General features: G+C 46.7%; 1 protein-coding gene and 1 pseudogene across 1 annotated transcript; one reads left to right on the forward strand and one right to left on the reverse strand.

The window, feature by feature from the left end:
* Positions 1 to 907: 907 nt before the first annotated feature.
* LOC105733819 (olfactory receptor 2G3-like) lies at positions 908 to 1843 on the forward strand. The gene has a single exon (XM_012476463.2). It carries the CDS (start codon positions 908 to 910, stop codon positions 1841 to 1843), a length of 936 nt encoding a protein of 311 aa, XP_012331886.2.
* A 13082-nt stretch (positions 1844 to 14925) lies between these two features.
* On the reverse strand, positions 14926 to 21264 carry LOC135270229 (putative POM121-like protein 1; annotated as a pseudogene).
* Between the last annotated feature and the right edge of the window lie 677 nt (positions 21265 to 21941).

Genomic DNA, 21941 nt, shown 5'->3' on the forward strand with positions numbered 1-21941 from the left:
GGGCTAGAAGTCATTAACCAAACATACTGACATGGTGTGTGAACTGAGAGCAAATGCGCACAGGTAGGGGCTCACAGAGCTCTCAATAAATAGATACTTTTCATTAATATTATTTCCTTGAAATGATTATTATTAGAGAAGTAAATTCCAGATAAATGTAGCATCCCTTTATGTTATTAAGGCTATTAATAATAGATGCTGTTTCTGAATTGCTTCCCATGTGTAGACATTGTCTTTAATTCATTGTATACGTTTTTAATTTTAGCCCTTAAAGATTCTCATGAAATTGATTCTATTATGATTCTCATTTTATGTGTAATGAGATCCTCCCAGATTCCACAGTATGGAAATGGTAAGGTGAAAGAATTGACAATTAATGTGCCTCATGCTAGTTTTTGTTGGTGTCCACACTCTTTGTTCTTTTGGTATCAGGGTTTCTAGGGACTAGAAGGTTGCATCAGGGCAATGTGGGAGAAGCTTGGCTTTATGCATAGATTAGTGGGGTAAAGCATGTAGCAATAATCTTCATTGCCATTTATTTGAGTGTTGTGTTGTGCTCCTCTGTTGTTAGGTGGAGAACAACAACAACAACAATGAATCGAGTTTGAAATGATTATGAATAGGCAAGAGAGCGTCCCTTTTTAGAAAAGGAAAGAATATTTGCTTAACTCTTATCAGTATCTGAATTTGACATTCTGATCTCATCAAATATTCCCTGAAAAAGCAGAAGAAAAGCTTTCCATTTGTACTAAAACTCAGATACTCAGGACACAATCTTAGACCTAGATTTCTCCTTATTTTTTTTCCTTATTTTTTAATTTTGAGTATACAAAATTCTGACATATAGGGCATTTGATTTTGTCTTCAGGTGAGTTAATGGTTCTGTGAGAGGAAGGTGCCTTGAGAGATGGAGTCAATAAATACAAACTTCACTGTCACTGAATTTGTCTTCCTGGGCTTGTCCCCTGAACCAAAGATGCAGCTGATTCTTTTTATTATGTTCTTGTTCTTCTATTTATTAACGGTGGCTGGAAATGTTATAATCATCACTATCATCCAGATGGAACCTCACCTCCAAACCCCTATGTACTTTTTCCTCACTAATTTATCCTTTCTGGACATTTGCTACACATCCACCAATGTTCCACAAATGCTGTCCAACATGGTGGGGAAAAAGAACACCATCCCATTCTCCAACTGCGCTATTCAGATGTACTTCTCCCTCTCCTTTGGAATGATTGAGTGTATCCTCCTTGGTGTCATGGCTTATGACAGATATGTAGCCATTTGCCATCGTCTTCATTATGCTTTCGTTATGGACCAAAACACCTGCATTCAACTGGCAGTCATTTCTTGGTCCAGTAGCTTTCTGAGTTCCATGGTTATCAATGTTCTCACTTTGAGTTTGCCCTACTGTGGGCCTAACATCCTGAATCACTTTTTCTGTGAGGTACCTTCTGTCCTGAGGCTGGCTTGCACTGACACCTCATTCACGGAGCTGGTTGTTTTTATCTTCAGTGTCATCATTGTCTTCATGCCTTTCCTCTTCATTTTTGTTTCCTACGTCCGGATCCTTCAATCTGTTCTCAGGATGCGGTCAACCTCTGGGCGGTATAAGGCATTATCCACCTGTACCTCCCATTTGACAGTGGTAACCTTATTTTATGGGACTGCCATCTTCATGTACATGAGACCCTGGTCGAAGTCCTCCTGGGCTGGGGGCAAGATCATTGCGGTTTTCTACACGGTGGTTACACCCATGCTCAACCCCTTGATTTACAGCCTGAGGAACCAAGATGTGAAAGGAGCTTTAAGGAGAGCTATTTCAAAGCAGAGGACGTGACAGCTGGTAATGAGACACTAACCTTCACTCTTAATCTAAGATAATTACCTTCTGAAAGTGAGAAAGTAAAAAATAGCTCAGATAGCCAACATCGGCCCATAGTCATTTATGAAGGGTACATAAATCCAGGTGCAAACTCAGCAGCAAAAAATGTTTCCTCCAAGCACATGGCAGGGCTTTCATGTGTCCAAACAACTCCCTTCATTGAGCTACTGCTATTATGTTACTCACTGAAAAATAAATAAATAAAATAAAACACATTTCTTTAAAATCACAGACTATCTGAAATTATTTTTTTGAAATTATATCAATGAGGTAAAATATTTTTCTCTCTTCTGGAGAATCTAAGTCATTTTGATACAGAGGAGAAATCTCAATTTCCAACTCAGGTGCAGAAATTCAGATTAATGGTTTTCTAATGCAACAGTCCACATCTACGTTAATTTTGTAGTTTCCAGGGAAACAGAACCCTGCATCTACCTTTTGGTTTGGACTTCTCATTGTTCCCTTTACATATCCTGCTTTGTAATATTCTATCAAAATATTGCTTCATTTAAATTTCACCTAAACTCCTTTCTTCCCACAAATTCGGTGATAGCTCTAGTTCTTCCTATGTTTGAAGAAATACTCCATGGTTTCCCTGATGTGTGTTCCCTCTCTTTGCAATGTGTCAGAAAAATCTTAATTTGTCTATGTATAAGTTTGTTCCTGTTGACCTTAGACTAATTGTGTATACAGGAGGAGGACAGTGATCAGAAGCAGAAGATTTGGTCAAATGTTACTTAATATATTAAAGGATTCATTTACTCATTGATAGCCCATTATTTCATTACTATGTAATATAATGTTAAACAAAACAGAAATGTATCTTGTTCTCAAGGCATATATATGTCATATACTTACTCTCTATGTTTATAAATATATATTATATATGTATATACATACAGTGATAAATTATGATAGCTTCAATAAAGACATAATTTTCAAGAGGCAGTGATAGGCAATAGGAAGGATGTCCTCCTCTGAGGAGATTGCATACAAGAACCAGAAGGAGAGATAAGAGAAAGATTGACGTCTTTCTTAGTTAAGAGTTATTGGACCAAAACTAGAGAAATAAAAGAGTGTGCTCACTTTGCGGGAATAAAAACACTAGTGAAAGAAACCAGTGTGGCTGGGGAAGCTGCTGCTAGCTAGCTGAGGGACTGTAGAGAGCAGTAGGGGCTTACTTTTATTCTTAGGAAAGTGTAAGTATTCTGAAGAAGAGAGATACAGCACAACTCATGTTTTCATGAGATTTTTCTGTGTGATGTGTGGAGGAAATTAATTAGCAGCACACAATTGTGAAAGAGTTTCCCACGTATTGATGCTTTTGAGCCAGTATTGGTAAGGATAATTATTCTTTGAATTAAAAGAATAGCTAAATATAATTTAGTATTAATAAAATTAATAAATTATTGATACTATTATTAATATCTAATTAAATGTGGTTTGTGATTTACACATTATTAAATCAGAGAAAAATCCTTCTAAAATAGTTTCTCACTGGTTTATTCAACAAAGTTTTTAAAAAAGTTCATCTTTCAGATATATCTAACAACTAAAATGAAATCATTTTTTCTAACTAAATATAAAGATCATTTATAATCAGTAAATAAGACATGTCTAATTGCATAGGTAGAGTAGACATCACTGGCTTAAAATTTAAAATATTTTAAAAGTTAAAAGCAAAATCACTAACCAAATAGTCAAATTCATTACACAGTAGTTTTTTTCTTTTGTTGTTGTTTTTTATATTCAACTGGATTTATGGATGACTTGATATCTTTTATATTTGGTTAATATGTGAAGTAGGATGAGCAATATATAGTTCTAACAAATTTCCTTTTGAACAATTTATTAAAAGTAGGAATAACATTTAAAATTCTCTCAGACATTATCGAATAAGCATGCTTAGTAGTTAACTATAATTCAGAAGCATTATATTTTACTAATTTTGAAAAAAACACAAAATATCTAAATGTATATTCAGTTAAAACATTTATTTTTTGATTCACAGTGTTATTAGCTTATCTTACCTCTTGAACTCTAAAAATAAGTGAATTAAAAATGCAGAAGAAATTACAAAACCATTCTCACAAGGGCTGCACTTAGCCAAAAAATATAAAACAAGTGGAAGTAAATATTTACTTTTAGGCAATTCATTATTTAGACAATTGCTTGACTTCATTTATTCATTTTATTTTAATTTTTTTGTTTCTATAGGTTATTGGGGCACAGGTGGTGTTTGGTTACATGAAAAAGTTCTTTAGTGGTGATTTGTGAGATTTTGGTGCACATATCACCTGAGCAGTATGTACTGCACCCTATTTGTAGTCTTTTATTCCTCACCCCCTTCCTGCCCTTCCCCCTGAGTCCCTGAAGTCCACTGTGTCATTCTTATGCTTTTGCATCCTCATGGCTTAGCTTCCACTTATGAGTGAGAACATAACGATGTTTGGTTTCTCATTCCTGAGTTGGTTCATTTAGAATATTAGTCTCCAGTCTCATCCAGGTCTCTGTGGATGCCACATGATTCATTCCCTTTTATGGCTGAGTAGTATCCCATCATATATATATATATACACACACACATACACATACATCACAGGTTCTTTATTCGCTCGTTGATTGATGGGCATTTGGGTTGATGCCCCGTTTTTCCAATTGTGAATCATGCTGCTATAAACATGAGTGTGCAAGCATCTTTTTTTGTATAATGACTTCTTTTTTTCTGGATAGGCGCCCAGTAATGGGATTTCTGGATCAAATGGTAGTTTTACTTTTAGTTATTTATGGAATCTCTTCACTGCCTTCCATAGTGGCTGTACCAGTTTACATTCCCACCAGCAGTGGAGAAGTGTTTCCTGTTCACCATATCCAGGGCAACATCTATTTTTTAATTAATTTTTTGTTATGGCTATCCTGAGAGCTTGTTGAAAAAGGAAATCCATTCATTCATTTTTGACCAATGTGATTGTAATCAGTAATTTGCAGTTGGGTGAACTAAAACAAATAATGCAATCCAGACAGCCTGTTTCCTATCCTATGTCTCATCTAGACTTCTTCAAAGTTTTCATCTTGCCTATGTTAATTTCTTTTGACATAAGAAGAAAATAAAATATTTTAAAGATATTTAACTGGTAATTCTATGTAATATGTATTACAATCATTATCAGAACAAAGAACAATGACTTTTAAGACTAACACAAATAATGATGAACTAAACAATTACTGGTCCTACACAACCTTCACAACCATCCAAATGTTCAAATGGATGATTTTCTTTCTACATTTGTTTAGGACTACAGCAATCGAGAACAACATAGCAAGAAAACAAGCTAGCATTTTCAATTAAAATCTAGAGTAAACAAAATAATCGGAGAATAGATTTGTCATAAACTACATTTTTTAGTGCTTGATTGATCAGTATTATTGTGTATTATTACACTATATTTAAAATGAGAAGAATGAAAGTGTAATTCCATGGTTCTAATTTAGCTGCAAATGTGGTAAATAATTTCTTTCCTAATTGACTTCAGTTTCTTCATTTACAAAATGAGACAGTCCTTGGATGTGCTAATCTCTATCTATCTAATCTATCTATCTATCTATCTAACTAACATCATCATCTCTATTGTTCTTGAAAATAGATTTACTATAAACTGTCGAAATTTATTCTGAGATGCCTTTTTGTTTTCACTTTTTGGACTTGGACTTGGTTTAATTTTAAGAACAATGCAGTATTGGAAGGCTTTAATGTCATCACTTTTGGTGTAGAGGATATAATAAACACTGCTATCATAGATTCTGTTACCATTTTTCCTAATGGATGTCTTTTCTCTTAACTTGGAAAAACTTATTTAGTACTACAATTACAAAGTATGAGGTTTATAAAACATGAAGGAGGACTTTGTTTCATGGTGACACTAACTAGGATATCGAGCCTAATCAATATCACTCTTTCAGCAAATATGGAATCTGAAATGGTTCTTGGATATCAGTTCTTATTTTGCCTGTTTCTTTCTATCTATTCATGTTTTAATTAATCAATTAATTATAACTGATTAATCAAATCACTAGACTGAAGGATTCATAAATCCTTCCCTTTATAGAAGTTTCCTAAACTTCTTCCCCAATTCTAATCATGGCTGCCACTTTCTACAATGCGATGTATTTCTCTATTCTATGAAATATTGGAGTAAGAATCAGGAGAGATTACATTTCTGATTCCAGCTCCATTACTTATAAGCTAAAAGCATATTGACATGCCATTTAAACTTTCAGAACTTCAGTGTCATTATCTTAAGAAATAAGGCTACAAATACTGTCCTATGAATCTGAGGGAGCTCATACATATCTCCAGTACATTTTCTAAGACCCAGAGTTGAACTAGGTTTCAGTAGTTCTTCTTTAACCCAAGAAGGTGTGGTCATTCATTTGTTCAATGAACATTTGTTGCCCATTTAATATGTCCCAGGACATATTGCTAGGGAAGCAGGAGCCTAGGGGAGCTAGAGTGACACATTTTAAGTCAATTCCATTTTAAAACTAGCAAGGCACATTCCTTACAAGTCATGACCCATGGTCCTAAGATGTTTACAGCTAAGGAAGTAGCTTGGTTATGCCTGAAAGGACAAACTCCCACAACAACAGAAAGTTCAGATGTCCCAATACCCGTAACAACATACGTTTTCAGAATAATCATAGCCACTGTTAAAGTCACACTGAGCTAAGTACAACAGGACATTTTTCCCTGTGCATGATTTTCTTACACTAATCCTTATGCTCCAGACTCCACTAACCCACCTGCAAAATCCTTATCTACTTGGATTGGCTGTGTGGCTGCACTAGTTTTCCCAAAGTTTGCTCTACTAATGGATATGTGACAGAATCTCTGCTCTGAAGGGATAAACTCTCATGTCTTTAAATTGGTGCCTGATTGTTGAGCTACATTCCACTTTCAACACTCCCACTGGCACCCAGCCCAAATGGCCTCATTCCATTGTTTCCAGCCTCTTTGCTCTCATTCAGTATGTTTCTTCCCTCTGGTATTTTCTAACTCATTTGTTTCCCTCTATCTTTGTTTTAAAGACAACCCAAATGACCTCTTCCCCATAAAGCCTCTAATCTAATGCTCTCTTGGGAGAGGATGTCTTCCTAGTATGAGCTATTACAGAACTTGTGATTCCTTTTTAGCATTTATTATTATTTTTCATGTGATACAGGGTATTTGATCTATCTTATCTTCCTACAGATGCAAACTGTGAGATCAGGTATATCTTATATTGTCTACCAAGTCTTATGCACAGATTGCTTAGAAAATTTTCACTTGAATCCATATAGTTCAACAACAGTGAAAGCAGAATTGAATCTTAGCTATATCTCATTCTGACATCTCTTCTTTTAACCATTTCTGCATCATTTTTAGCCTTCACATCCCCTGGTACAGTGGTTACCAACTCTTAGTTGGTTTGAGGAAACATCAATTCATATGGTTTTGCAGCATGCTGTAGAGAATATGATTGGCATGTTTACCTTTGTTTGATTTTATTATTGGAAAAGTTGTTAATCTGTGAAAGAGAAGTCAGGCTTTTTAAAACACAAAATATTTATTGATTTCTTATGTAGGCAAACATATAGGATATATAAGATATCAATAACAGTTCTCATTTTATTGATGAAGAGACTGAGGTACAGTGATTAAGACATTTGAGACAATCATTGATGGGACTGGGACTAAGACCAAGATTGTCCAACTTCCATATATTTTTATCTTGCCATTATAAATTTTTGTGAATATTTCTGCCACTAATTACATGGAAAACAAAACATTTACTGTTCTTATTGTATTACATCACATTGATGGCATAATTATGAATACTTAACATATAAATAAAGAAAAATAAAAGGAATTCATGTTTATTAGGTGTGATTTATGTGACAAATACTTTATGGAGATTGCAACTTATTCTTTGTAAAATGCTAAACGATAAGTATTATTATTCACACTTGGTGCATGAAGAAATGGAGGCTTAGAGAGAGCAAGTAACTTGCCCAAGGTCACACAGCTGGAAAAATAGCAGAACCTATGTGAGGGCTCTTTTATGAATAGTCCAAAACCTGAATGTTTGCCAGTAGTCAGTGGAAAGTGCAGGCTTGGATTCACTTTTTTTTCTATTACTTAATGTTGACAAGTTTGTTGACCTATCTGAACTTTAGTTTTATCCTCTTTAAAATGAGGGTGATGCCTGGTTTGTTTCACTTAACATGATGATCTCCAGTTCCATCCATATTGTTGTGCATGACTGGATCTCATTCTTTTTTATGGCTGAATAGTAAATAAAGACGAGGTTTCACCATGTTGGTCAGGCTGGTCTTGAACTCCCGACCTCAGGTGATCTGCCCACCTTGGCCTCCAAAGTGCTTGGATTACAGGCGTGAGCCACCACGCCCGGCCCAAGAAATTTTTAAAAGATGGAAGGAATGGAGAGATGTTCCTCAGAGAAGAGGGGGCTTGAGGAGGTGATTTGGCATTTGCAGATGTTTGAAGGACCATCAAGAGGCAGAGAGAGAGACATGGTCCGCGTGGAAAGGCTGGCGGGTGGGGGTGTACCTGAAACAGGACAGGAGGATCTGGGCTGAGTTCTGCCTCCTCCACAGACTGCCTTTGTGACATTGGTCAGTGAAGTGGCTTAACGTCTTGTGCCTCAGTTTAACGATTTGTTTAAGACAGAAGTGGGGAGAATAATGGCCCCTCCACCAAGGGACTGATGTGTACATTAAAGGAGTTAAGTAGTTAAAACACTCAGAAAATGCCTGGTGCATAAAAGAAGCACAAGAAATGCTCAATGGCAGAATGTTGGTCATTATTTTAACTTTAAGAAAAACACAATTTTGAACAAGGCTATGCAGAGACAGCAAGGGCTGGTTCAGGAGGTGAACCCGTCCTGGCACTGCAAGTATAGAAGTAGCCTGGGTACCCACTGGCAGTTTTGGTCCAGGCCAGGTCTGAGAGCACCAGATGGAGTAAGCCAGGCTGGGGCTGCAGCCTGGAGAAGTCGAGGGATGCACAAAGTGGCCCTCAGGGCTCTGGCTCGGGCCCCAGCAAGCCCCTTTCCTGGGCAGCAGCCGCCCCCTCCACTGCTCACCAAAGCCAGGGATGGAGGGCGTGGGCCAGGCCCAACACACCCTCCTGGTGCTCAGCAGCCCAGCTCCCCTCGCCATTCTTCCAGAAGCTGACCTGGCATGCTCTTCCCAGCTTAAGATCCTCATGGCTCCCACTATCTCCCGTTACTAAATCTCCTCCAGGCCGGCACCTCCTCTCTTCCCCTTCTGCCCACAGGTGCCTTGGCCTCCAGAGGCTCCAGCTTCAAGTCTCTCCTTGTTACTATCAGGGCACAGCTTGTAACATGGGAGTTTGCCGATGCGGCACCTACCCACACCTTGTGTACCTGATGAGTGTGTTAATTCATGAAAACTCACAGCCTATGACATGCCAGCCATTATTACTCCCACAGGCCCTAGGCCAGCCGAGAGGGAGTCTACAGGGAATGGTCCAGGGGTCCCAGGAAAGACTAATGGGGTTTAAGGCTCCAGTGGTCAGAGAGGGGCAGGGACTGGGCCTAGGAGCCACAAAGAAGAGACACCCACGAGCAGGGAAAATGATGCTCTCCATGCCTGGGAATGTGGGAACCACAGGGAGTTGGGTGAACCATGGTGAACAGGGCAGAGTTACTGTTATGGCTGCTGATGGAGCAGCTTTTGAAGCCAGGAAGGGCTGAGCACTGGTGGGAGGGGAGGAGCACCAGGAAGCTTTGGTGGAAAGGACCATCGGGTTGAAGGGAAAGCTCCTGAGTCCCCAGCCCTGACAGGGTGTGAGCTGGGAGAGCCTTCTGCCAAGGAATCCAAGGTCCAGGAAGAAGAAGAGGTGAGCTCAGTCTAGATGTCAGCGGATTGTGTTTGGTGCAGGGGGATAGTTCTGGACAGGAGCAGCGGAAGACGTGGATTCTGTTCCCAGCTCTGCCACTAGCCTGTTAGAAGTGTTCTGCAAACCTCTTCCCCTCTCTGGGCCTCAGCTTTTGTATTTGCGAAATGGCAGTGGGTCGGACCCCTTAGCCTCAAAGGGCCCTCCCAACCCTCTGGAGCATCTCCGGGCCTGCTGGGCCCCCTGTCCCAGAGCCTCTTGGCTTTGGAAGCTGAATGCTGCAACCCCAAGCCCCAGTTTCAGGTGGCGACAAGCCCATTGTCCAGGGCTAGGGTCTGAGTGGCCCTGAAGGCTCCCAGAGGACCAAGTCCTCGGCCTTGGATGGGCAGGGACCCTGGAGACCTGGCCTGTGTGGACGCAGGGGAGCAAGTACTGGGACTGAGCCTGTAGTTTTTCTTCTTCCACTCAACCCATCGGGGGCCATTCTCACAGCTTGGTGCTAGGTACACCAGGGGACTCACCGCTGGAGGGATCCGATGGGTTCCAAGGTGCACAAAACAGACGCCCAGATCATCCTCAGGTGGTCTACACAGCCTGTGGCTAAAGCAACTGCTGTCTCCAGCACTCCTTAGCTTCAGTCTGGTGGGAGGAAAAAAATCCCCTTGGCAGTGTCCTACAGGCGGCCACAGAGGCCCCCACAGCCTGGCCAAGATGCTCAATTTCAGAAAATCCCAGTCTCATAATTGGAGTGGGGGCCTTTGAAAGATGGTCTTGGATAACTGAGGCCTAAAGCAGAGAATGGAGTGACCCAAAGGACACGGCTGGCACTTGGCGGAGGTGGACCTGGACCAGGTCCTTGTTTCGTGGTGCAGTGGCCATGTGGGCCTCCCATGGGCTGGCCTCTCGGGTCCAGGTGGCTGAGAAGGAGCCTGGGCCAGGGGGTGGGGTTCTAGGTCCTAGTCTCAGCAGCTCCCTGACTTGCTGTGTGACCTTGGCAAATTGTGTCTCTCCAAGGGCTGCCTGAGTCTCCCCCTTCTGCACTGACTGCGTGGCACTGGGAGTGGATGCTCCACGGAGGAACCATTCAAGGTCCCAGGGCCAGCTGTGTGAGAGCAGGAACTCTCCTCACCACCCTCGGAGCCCTCAAGTGCTGCCTTGTGTGTTCAGCTCCACCTCTGGGTCCCCCATCCTGGTCCAGAGAGGGGCCTAGGGATGTCTGGAAGCCATGCAGCTCCTTGAGAAGGGTCAGGCACTTCCCAGCTGTCCTGCGGGTCCTGGTCAAATGCCTCCAGGAAATGCTGCAGGGAGAGGGCAGAGGTCAATAAGACCGGCAGCGGGTCCAAAGGGCTGGGTTCATTTGGCTCTGGGGATCCCTGCCGGACCCCCCACAGGCCACACCTCCATCCAGAAGCCGACTGGTCCTTGTAGGCAGTCTGGGGAAAGGTTTGGTTCCAGAAAGTTCCAGAGCTGGTGGCTGCAGGAATCCTTCAATGGAGGTGACGTTTGCAAGCAGCAGCAGCCTAGTTGGTTGGTCGTGGAGTCCGTGACATCCAGAAGCTTTTCCAAAAAGCCTGCCCAGGTTCAGACTGCGCTGGGGAAGGGGAGGCAGCTGGTGGCAGAGCAGAGGTGTCCAGCACCTCTGCTTGGTGCACACAGACGGGGCTGGCTGTACTCAACTGTAAGGAACAGGGCTTGACCTCTGGCCAAGAGGTCAGCAGCCGTGGACTCTGGCCCACGCTCTTCCCCCAGGAACGTGCCGTGTGGCCCTGGTCAATCACAACTTTCCTCCGGGCCTCAGTTTCCCTTCCAGTTTAAGGAGAGGGTTGGAGCAACTGGTAAGGGGCTTTCTCGGGATCCTAACTCTGCTCCAGGCCGAGCTCAGGAAGAAAAAAGTTAAGGGGCCGGGGGCCTGGAGGGAGGCAAAGGCCTCCAGAGTTCCAGGGTGGCCCCGAGGGCAGTGAAGTCCTCACCTGGTGTTTTCACCCTGTGGCCTTGTCCAGAGAGGATCTCCGAAGGCGCTAGGCCTGGCATCTCGCTTCCTTCCAAGGTTTGGACAGAAGTCTCCCCTGTCGGAGGAGGGGGGAGGGGGCGAGGGGCAAGGGCAGGACCTCCTTTCTCTCTGGTTGAAATGTCCCCATAGTGGGTGGGGGCGCTAAGATGGGGGTGGGGGTGAGCCAAGATCACCCCACTGCACTCTAGCCAGGGTGACAGAGTGAGACTCCATCTGAAAAAGAAAAAAAAATTAGCCAGGCATGGTGGTGGGTTCCTGTGGTCCCAGCTACTCAAAAGGTGAGATAGGAGGATCACTTGAGCCTGGGAGGTCGAGGCTGCAGTGAGCCGTGATCGTGCCATTGCAATCCTGCTTGGGTGACAGATTGAGATCCTGCCTCAAAAAAGCATTTTGCAAAATTCAACAATCATTCATGATAAAGACTTTCACAAAAGTAGGAATAGGAGGCCGGGTGCAGTGGCTCACACCTGTAATCCTAGCACTTTGGGAGGCTAGGATTGAGATGGGTGGATTGCCTGAGCTCAGGAGTTTGAGACCAGCCTGGGCAACACGATGAAACCCCATCTCTACTAAAATACAAAAAAATTAGCCAGGTGTGGCGGCAGGCACCTGTAATCCCAGCTACTCAGGAGGCTGAAACAGAAGAATCACTTGAACCCAGGAGACAGAGGTTGCAGTGAGCCAAGATGGCACCATTGTACTCCAGCCTGGACGACAGAGCAAGATTTCGTTTGAAAATAATAATAATAATAATAATACATTAATAAAAATAAGAATAGGGGAAATGCTCTGAACTTGATAAAAAGCATTTACAAAAGCACAACAGCTAACACTATACTTAATGGCAAAACTGAATGGCTTCTAAGATTGGGAACAAGGAAAGGATGTCAGATCTCACTGCTTTTATTTTTATTTTAGTGTTATTTTTGAGACAGGGTCTTGCTCTGTCGCCTAGGCTGGAGTGCAATGGTGCTCACTGCAACCTTGACCTCCCGGGCTCAGACAATTCTCCCACCTCAAACTCTGAAATAGCTAGAATTACAGGTGTGCACTACCATCTTAATTCAACTTAGTACTAGAAGTTTTTGCCACTGAGATAAGTCAAGAAAAGGAAATGAAAGGCATACAGATTGAAAGAAGGAATGAAACTGTGCCTATTTGCAAATGATATGATTCTTTACATAGAATCTACCAAAAAAAGAAAAAACAAAACAACAACACTCAACTCTAGAAGTAATAAATAACAAAATTGCAGGATATATGGCTGGGTGTGGTGGCTAACACTTCTAATCCTAGCACTTTTGGAGGCTGAGGTGGGCAGTTAGCTTGAGCTCAGGAGTTCAAGACTAGCGTGGGCAACATAGTAAAATCCTGTCTTTATTAAAAAAAAAAAAAGATTGCAGGATATAAGCTCAACATACAAAAATCAATTGTATTTTTATGCACTAGCAATGATCGCATGGACACGGATATTAAAAATCTACTGTTATTTGTTTTATATATATATATATATATATATATATATATATATATATATATATATATATATTTATTTGTTTGGTTGGTTTTTTCAGACAGAGTCTCTTTTGGTCACCCAGCCTGGAGCACAGTGGTAAGATCTTGGCTCACTGTAACCTCCACCTCTCAGGTTCAAGTGACTCTCATGCCTCAGCCTCCCAAGTAGCGGGGATTACAGGGGTGCACCACCATATTCAGATACGATTTTTTTCTTTCCTTTTCTTTCTTTCTTTCTTTTTATTCTTTTTTCTTCTTTTTTTTTGAGATGGAGTCATGCTCTGTTGCCAGGCTGGAGTTCAGTGGTGCAATCTCGGCCCATTGCAACCTCCACCTCCCAGGTTCAAGCGATTCCCCTGCCTCAGCTTCCCGAGTAGCTGGGACTATAGGCACGTGCTGCCACGCCTGGCTAATTTTTTGTATTTTAGTAGAGAAGGTGAGGCCAGGTTGTAATTAGGAGGTGGAGGAGCTGAAGGGGTTTGAGGTTTATCATAAGGCGGAGGATCATTGGGTCAGGCCAGCGGAAAGGAGAGTTCCTCAGACACATCAGGGTCAGAAAAGGAAGAGGAGGGTGGAGGGGCTAAGGGCAAAGAGGAGGTTTCTTTGGCCAGAAGTACCTTGGTGGTGGTGCAAGAGGAACAGAGGGTGGGTTGGGAACGAAGATACCAGAAAGCCTGCACGTTTTTAATAATCATAATTAGACAGAAACCAAGAAAAGACATGGCCAGGGCTATGTGCCACATGGCTACAATTAAGACAGTATTACATACAAGACTGACAAAGAAAGGGTGGGTGTCCCCCAGATGGGAGACCAGTCTGATGCTTTCCTGGTCACGTCCCTGTGGAACCGCGGGTTGAGGCCCACACAAGCCCCGTAGCTGTTAGGCCGCGGAACTACACATACATTCACTCACTCACTCACTCACTTACTTACTCCGGAATTAGGAAGAAAAAGGAGAAAAAACATGTTCTCACTCATAGGCGGGTGTTGAACAAGGAGAACACATGGACACAGGGAGGGGAGCACTATACATGGGGGTCTGTTGTGGGGGAGTGGGGGGGACAGCGGGGGGGTGGGGAATTGGGGAGGGATAGCATGGGGAGAAATACCAGATATGGGTGAAGGGGAGGAAGGCAGCAAATCACACTGCCACATATGCACCTAAGCAACAACCTTGCATGTTTTTCACATGTACCCCAAAACCTAAAATGCAATAAAAAAATAAATAAATAAATAAATAAATAAATAAATAAATAAATAAAAAGTAGAAAGCAGGAGATGGTAGAGTTAAAAGTAGAAAGCAGGAGAAAGTAGAATTAATAGAAAGCGGGAAAAAGCAGAGTTAATAGAAGGAATTAATAGAAAGCGGGAGAAAGCAGAGTTAATAGAAAGCAGAATTACTAGAAAGCAGAGTTAATAGAAAGCAGAGTTACTAGAAAGCAGAATTACTAGAAAGCAGAATTACTAGAAAGCAGAATTACTAGAAAGCAGTTACTAGAAAGCAGAATTACTAGAAAGCAGAATTACTAGAAAGCAGAATTACTAGAAAGCAGAGTTAATAGAAAGCAGGAGAAAGTAGAATTACTAGAATTCTACGGACTCACGGCGGGAGGCCTCCTGGGGTCACGGACCCGTGGGGAGGGAAGCCGGGGGTCACGGACCCCGCAGCAGGGAAGCCGGGGGTCACGGACCCCGCGGCGGTGGGAATCCCTGACGCTGCGCAGCGGTTTCCTGACAGGGACTCCCTGAAAGCAGCAGGTGGGGTAGTGGGTAACAGAAGTCTTACCTTGTGGTGAAACAAACGGCAGCTTCCCGGTCCGGCTCTGCGTGGAGGAGTCAGTTTCCCCGGGGAGGGGTCTTAAAACTCCTTCCCGGCCAATGCACCATCTGTAAGGTCTGTTCTCACCGAGGACGAAATGAAGAAACTGAGGCCAGCACAAAAATGATCCAATGCCAGGGAATTTATTCAGGCTCCCGGACGAGGTTCTGCGGCCCGACAGGAGGGGCCGGAGAAGTCGCGCGGACTCCTCTCAGGCACGGGGTGGAGGCGTCCGATTGGCTGTGGCCAAGGTGAGTGGGACAAACTGAAGGGGAGTGGGACCCGGATAGGACAAAATAGTAGACAGGGAGTGGAGCCTGGATGGGACAAAATGGTATCAGGTATGTCCTGATGGGGCTTTTTTCCCGGGCTCCCGGCGGGGGGGAGGAGGCATGTCTGAGCTCCTGGCAAGGGAAGGAGGCGTGTCCGAACTCCCCGCGAGGGGAGGGGGCGTGTCCGAACGCCCCGCGAGGGGAGGGGGCGTGTCCGAACTCCCCGCGAGGGGAGGGGGCGTGTCCGAACGCCCTGCGAGGCAGCCAACCTTACAGAAACAACCTGGGATTCATTTTATTTTATTTTATTTTTAGAGACAGAGTCTCACTGTGTTGCCCAGGCTGGAGTGCAGTGATGTAATCTCAGCTCACTGCAACCTCTGCCTCCCCGGTTCTAGCAATTCTCCTGCCTCAGCCTCCCAAATTGTTAGGACTACAGGTGCATGCCATTACACCCAGCTAATTTTTTGTATTTTAGTAGAGACAGGGTTTCACTGTGTTGCCCAGGCAGGTCTCAAACTCTTGAGCTCAGGCAATCCACGTTCCTCGGCCTCCCAAAGTGCTAGGATTACAGGCGTCAGCCACTGCGCCTGGCCGCCTGGGATTAATTTTTACGATAATTTATCAGCTTAAATTTCCCTCGGAATAGACTGAGTCAGGCTCCTTGCCGGCCTGGAGATAAGGAAACCTTGTTTTATTCCCAGCCAAGGCAACAGCTGAGACGAGCTTTCTGGTTGCCTTCCTGGCCAGTGGGAAGCTTATTGGTCTTCCTTACAAAGTGATTGCAGCCCTTCACGGGTCCTGGCTTTGTGCAAGGATCTTATTGCTAATTTAACCCCTGTCAAAACCTGAGATTCCATCTTCTGTTCCCGAATGCGGTTAAAAACCAGTCTTTCTCCCTTGGGGAACTCGTAAGCAAATGTTCGACTGCCCCTTTGTGGAGACTTCAGGCAAGGCCGAGATGGCCTTTTTAGGCAATCTGTTTTTATTTGACAAATAGTCTCGCTCTCTTCCCCAGACTGGAGTGCAGTGGCACAATCTCAGCTCACTGCAACCTCCGTCTCCCAGGTTCAAGCGACTCTCTGGAGATTAACAAATTAGAGTGGTAGACACACCCCTCCCTGCCATCCATCTATAATCTGAGAGGGCGCCCACCTATGTTTAAGGGGGAATACTTTTGCACTGAGTGACACAAGAGTGACTCAGCTCTGGAGGACCCTAGGATGTGAAATTGTGTGATGTTCCTGATCCCTGTCTCTCTGCTTATGTCTACATATATATAAAGAAACACGGTCTTGACCAGGCGCGGTGGTGGACACCTGTAATCCCATCTACTCAGGAGGCTGAGGCAGGAGAATAGCTTCAACCGGGGAGGCAGAGTTTGCAGTGAGCCAAGATGGTGCCACTGCACTCCAGCCTGGGTGACAGAGTGAGAGCCTGTCTGAAAGAAAGAAAGAGGGAGAGAGAAAGAAAGAAGAAAGAAGAAAGAAAGAAAGAAAGAAAGAAAGAAAGAAAGAAACAAACAAACATGGTCTCACTCTGTCACCCAGGCTGGAATGCAGTGGTGTTCTCTGTGCAACTTCTGGACTCAAACTATGCCCCTACCTCAGCCTCCTGATCAGCTAAGACTACAGGCACATACCACCATGCCCAACTAATTTTTTTTTTGGGGGGGGGATGGAGTCTCGATCTTGTCCCCGAGACTGGAGTGCAATGGCACGATCTCAGCTCACTGCAACCTCCACCTCTTGGCTTCAAGAGATTCTCCTGCCTCAGCCTCCTGGGTAGCAGTGAGGAATGGAAATGTTGGGTGGGAGCCCCTACACGGAGTCCCCACTGGGGCACTGCCTAGTGGAGCTGTGAGAAAAGGGCCACCATCCTCCAGACCCCAGAATGGTAGATCCACCCACAGCTTGCACTGTGCACCTGGAAAAGTTGCAGACACTCAACACCAGCTCGTGAAAGCATTCAAGATGGGGGCTGTACCCCGCAAAGCTTCAGGGGCAGAGCTGCCCGAGGCCACGGGAGCCCACCTCTTGCATCAGTGTGACCTCGGTGTGAGAAACGAAGTCAAAGGAGATCACTTCAGAGCTTTAGGATTTGCTGCCTGCCGGGCATGGTGGCTCACGCCTGTAATCCCAGCACTATGGGAGGCTGAGGCGGGTGGATTGCTTGAGGTCAGGAGTTCGAAACCAGCCTGACCAACATGGCAAAACCCCATTTCTACTAAAAATACAAAAATTAGCCAGGCATGGTGGCGTGCACCTGTAATCCCAGCTACTCAGGAGGCTGAGTCAGAAGAATCGCTTGAACCTGGGAGGCAGAGGTTGCAGTGAGATGTTACTCATCTTTCTTCTTATCATGCTGGCATATGGTAGTAACATGTGCTGCTTCAGGACACCAACTCAGAAGCAAGATGTCCTGGGTTCGAGTCCTGACTCTGTCTCTTTCCATCTGCAAGGCCACAGACAAGTGACATAACTTCTGTGTGCTTCCATCTCCTCCCCCATAAAATGGGGAAGTTACAGCACCTCCCTATAAGGCTGTGATGATTAAAAGAGTGAATACATGTGAAGAGCTTAGGACAATGACTGGTGTATGCAAAGTGTTCAATCAATGTTATTTTTAAGTCACTAAAAGCAAAGCAAGGGCCGGGCATGGTGGCTCACATCTGTAATTCCAGCACTTTGGGAGGCCGAGGCAGGCAGATCACCTCAGGTCAGGAGTTCGAGACCAGCCTGATCAACATGGGGAAATCCCATCTCTACTAAAAATACAAAATTAGCCAGGCGTCATGGCACATGCCTGTAATCCCAGCTACTTGGAAGGCTGAGGCAGGAGAATTGCTTGAATCTGGGAGGCGGAGGTTGCAGTGAGCTGAGATCGCACCATTGCACTCCAGCCTGGGCAACAAGAGTAAAACTCCATCTCTTAAAAAAAAAAAAAAAGCATGCCACCCAACAGAGTTGCTCCTGGTGCTGGGTCCCCCAGTCACCATGGGGGTGCTCTGCCTTTGGTGGGGGGCCTCATTTTCAGGCCCCCTCACGTTGCATTGCCTTGTGGTTCTCAGGGCCTTTCTCTTTGCCACTTTGCTGCTGCAGCCCCATTTATGTTACAGAAACCACCAACCTCGAGGGGGCCAGGGTCCTGCTTCCAAGTGTTTAGTGGAGCCGCCTAGCTTTGGCCAAGCCACAGCGTGAGAAGGGAGCATGTGCATCACGGGGAGAGGTAGAAGTTGGGCCAGCTAGGGTCCCAGCCGGGCCTGCAGCCCGGGCCGACTTTCTTTTGGCGGGGGGGCTCGAGGTGGAAGTGGTGGGTAAGGAAACCCCTGCAGCTGAGTGTGCTGTGGGGCCCTGGGCTGGCTGTCTTGGAGCAGAAGATGAGGCCTGGGCTGCAGCTGAAGCAGCTAGATCTGAAGATGGACGAGCCCGCTTCAAGCCGCGGGTTCCCTGCTGCTGCCCATGAAGGACCACAGGTTTGGGCTGGGTGGTGGCTGCAGCGGTAATGGGAAGTTTCAGTCCTGGGCTGGGACCACTGACCCTCTGTCCGGCCAGGGTGGTGGTGCCCTTTCCTGAGGCTGTGCTGGGGCCCTGGGCTGGCTGTCTTGGAGCAGAAGATGAGGCCTGGGCTGCAGCTGAAGCAGCTAGATCTGAAGATGAACGAGCCCGCTTCAAGCCGCGGGTTCCCTGCTGCTGCCCATGAAGGACCACAGGTTTGGGCTGGGTGGTGGCTGCAGCGGTAATGGGAAGTTTCAGCCCTGGGCTGGGACCACTGACCCTCTGTCCAGCCAGGGTGGTGGTGTCCTTACCTGAGGCTGTGCTGGGGCCCTGGGCTGCAGCTGAAGCAGCTAGATCTGAAGATGGACGAGCCCGCTTCAAGGTGCTGCTTGCAGCTGGGAAGCGGGCAGGAATCAGCGAGGTGACCTGGGCTGAGTCCCGGGAGTGTGCAGAGGTGGCAGGAAGGGGGTCTGAGGAGGAGACCAAGGGGTCTGCTGACCTGCGCTTCCTCCCAGACACAGGAGGTCTAGAGGGGGACCCTGCAGCAGATGGTAGGAGGGCCACGGGGTCCCGGCGGCCTTGGGACTTGCATCTCTCCCGCTGTGCATCCCTGCTGGGTGCTTTAGGGACAGAAGGCAAAGAAGACGCCCCTGTTGCAGGTGAGGACAAAGCGTGGGAAAGCAGCGAGGCTCTGCAGTCCCGGATGCTCTTGGCCTCACCCCGCAGTGCACTGTCAATGCACAGGAGCGCCACCTTTTTCTCCAGGTCCAGGTCTTCAGCAGTGACCCGGAACCCCAGCTGTAAGGGAGGTGACAGCATCAGAGGCTCCCCTTGCCTGCGTGGCAGCAGAGGGAACTTTCGTCTAGGAGGCCTAGAGGCCTGAGATGTCTGGGAGCCACTCCTGGGGGCCGGTTTCTCCCCAGGTGCTGAATCTGCCACCTTTTCACACTGGGTCTGACCCCGAGAGACAGCCGGAGGGCTGACCTCACTCACTGTCTTTGAAGAAGTGAGGGGCAGCTGGCAGTGGGATGAGGCTGGCCCCTTCCTCCTCTTTAGCCACGGGAAGCCTCCCGTGGAGCTGTAGGAGCTGGAGATGGCATTTCGTTTGGGGAAGCAGCTCATCCCAGAGGGCTGGGATTTCTTGTCAGGTGGGATTTCTGACCTCTGGGTATGGAGGTCTCTCTGCAGGGGCCCAGGCCTGGGCACGAAGGGAGAGAGGCCTCCATTGTCCCGCAGCGGCCTAAATGCAGACCGTGCATCCCTGGTGCCCTCAGGGCCCCCTTTCTGATCATCAGGCTTCTCTTGGGCTCTGGGGTCCTTGCCCTGCTCAGGCATCCCTGCCCCACTCACCTTGAGGGCCCTCGACATGATCAGGTTCTCTGGATAGGAATGTGGGGCACAGCTGGGTGTTGTGGGCCCCAAAACGGTGACTACCTGCTCCAGTGCCTCACTAAGAGTCCTCATGCTCAGTGCACTCGCTGAGCTGCAGGACATTCTGCTATTGCGAGCACACAGCACTGGCTTGCTGCGGTACCTGTGCCTCAAATTGAAGGCAGGATCGCCGGAACGGAACACAGGGCTTGTAGGATACCGAAAACCTTGGAGTTCTTTCGACACCAGGCTGATTCCGTGTGTCTGGGTACTTGCAGGATGGCTTGCCACTCCGTCCAGGGGCAGGAGCAACGGAGAGGTCCCACAAGGAAAGTGAACGAGGGATGCAGGCAGCAGGCTCAAGGCAACTGAGTCCTACTGGCGGGTCCTCGGCCCCGGGACGGGACCGGGACAGGGATAAGGGGCACAGAGTGTCCAGGTAACCGCTCCTGGGAGCAGTGGGGTATTTTCAGACCCTTGAACTCTCGAGAGCTGGGCTCTGAGCGTCCTCTTGTCTGCTGCCAACTCGGTCAAAGGCTAAGGGAGCATTCCCCTGTTGCCAGGAAACGCATCATTCAAATCTGAGCGAGTGGGGCGCGTGCAAAGACGCGCGCAAGTGACAGATCCGCGCCGGAAGTGCGACCTTACGGGATTCCCGGGACAAGGTATGCGCGCCAGGCACCCGCTGGCAATGCGGAGTCGGCGGACAAAATATGAGCGCGAGGCACCTGCGGGCAATGGCGGCGGGGGAGGGCGCGGGGGTAGAGAGGGCGCCTGATAGGTACTGGAAGGAGAGGCGCGCGCACAACGGACGCCAGACCTTAACGGTTTGGCCGGCAAGGTTCGCGCGCAAGGCACCTGATGGCAACGGAAGGGGCGGCGCGCGCACAACGGACGCCAGACCTTAACGGTTTGGCCGGCAAGGTTCGCGCGCAAGGCACCTGATGGCAACGGAAGGGGCGGCGCGCGCATGAGGTACTGTAGGGAGAGGCGCGCGCACTAACGACCTGGGACCTTAACGGATCGGCGCGGCAAGGTAAGGGCACAAGGCACCTACTGGCAACTGCGGGATCGGGGGCGGGGTGGGGAGCGGTGCGCGCACTAGGTACTGGAGGGAGAGGCGAGCACAAAGGACCCTGGTTGGTCTTCCGGCTGCCGGCCTCCTAGGCACCGCTGCCGCCACTGCCGGGGCCCAGGAACCTCTTCAGCACTACGGACAGCGCTCATTCGCCCTGTCACAGCCCGCGCCTCAGCCGGCATCGTTTCAGAACCACGGACAGCTCCTTGGCGCACCCCCAGCCGGGCCCTGGCGGCAGGGCTCACACACCCCAGGAGCTCCATCAGCACCTGGGGACACTTGGGGCCAAGGCCAACAATGTTTTGTTTTATTTTTTTGTTATTGTTTGTTTGTTTTTGGTTATACACGGGGCAGGGAGCCTCTTGAGGAGCCAGTCTGTCCCTTGTCTGCCTGCGGAGGTGCTGCTGGGCTGCCTCAGACTTGGCTCGGCTGCTGCGTAGGCTTCCTCTGGCTTTAATTTACACAGACACAGGTGAGATTAGAACCCTCTTTGCAATGGTGGATGTCCTTTCCCCTACTGAGCTTGATTGTCCCAGGTCAAGCCTGAACTGATGTGCTGGCCATGAAACTC

This window comes from Aotus nancymaae, unplaced genomic scaffold, assembly GCF_030222135.1.
Source record: "Aotus nancymaae isolate 86718 unplaced genomic scaffold, 86718_ANA_hifiasm-v0.15.2.pri h1tg000059l, whole genome shotgun sequence".
NCBI classification, from domain to species: Eukaryota; Metazoa; Chordata; class Mammalia; order Primates; family Aotidae; genus Aotus; species Aotus nancymaae.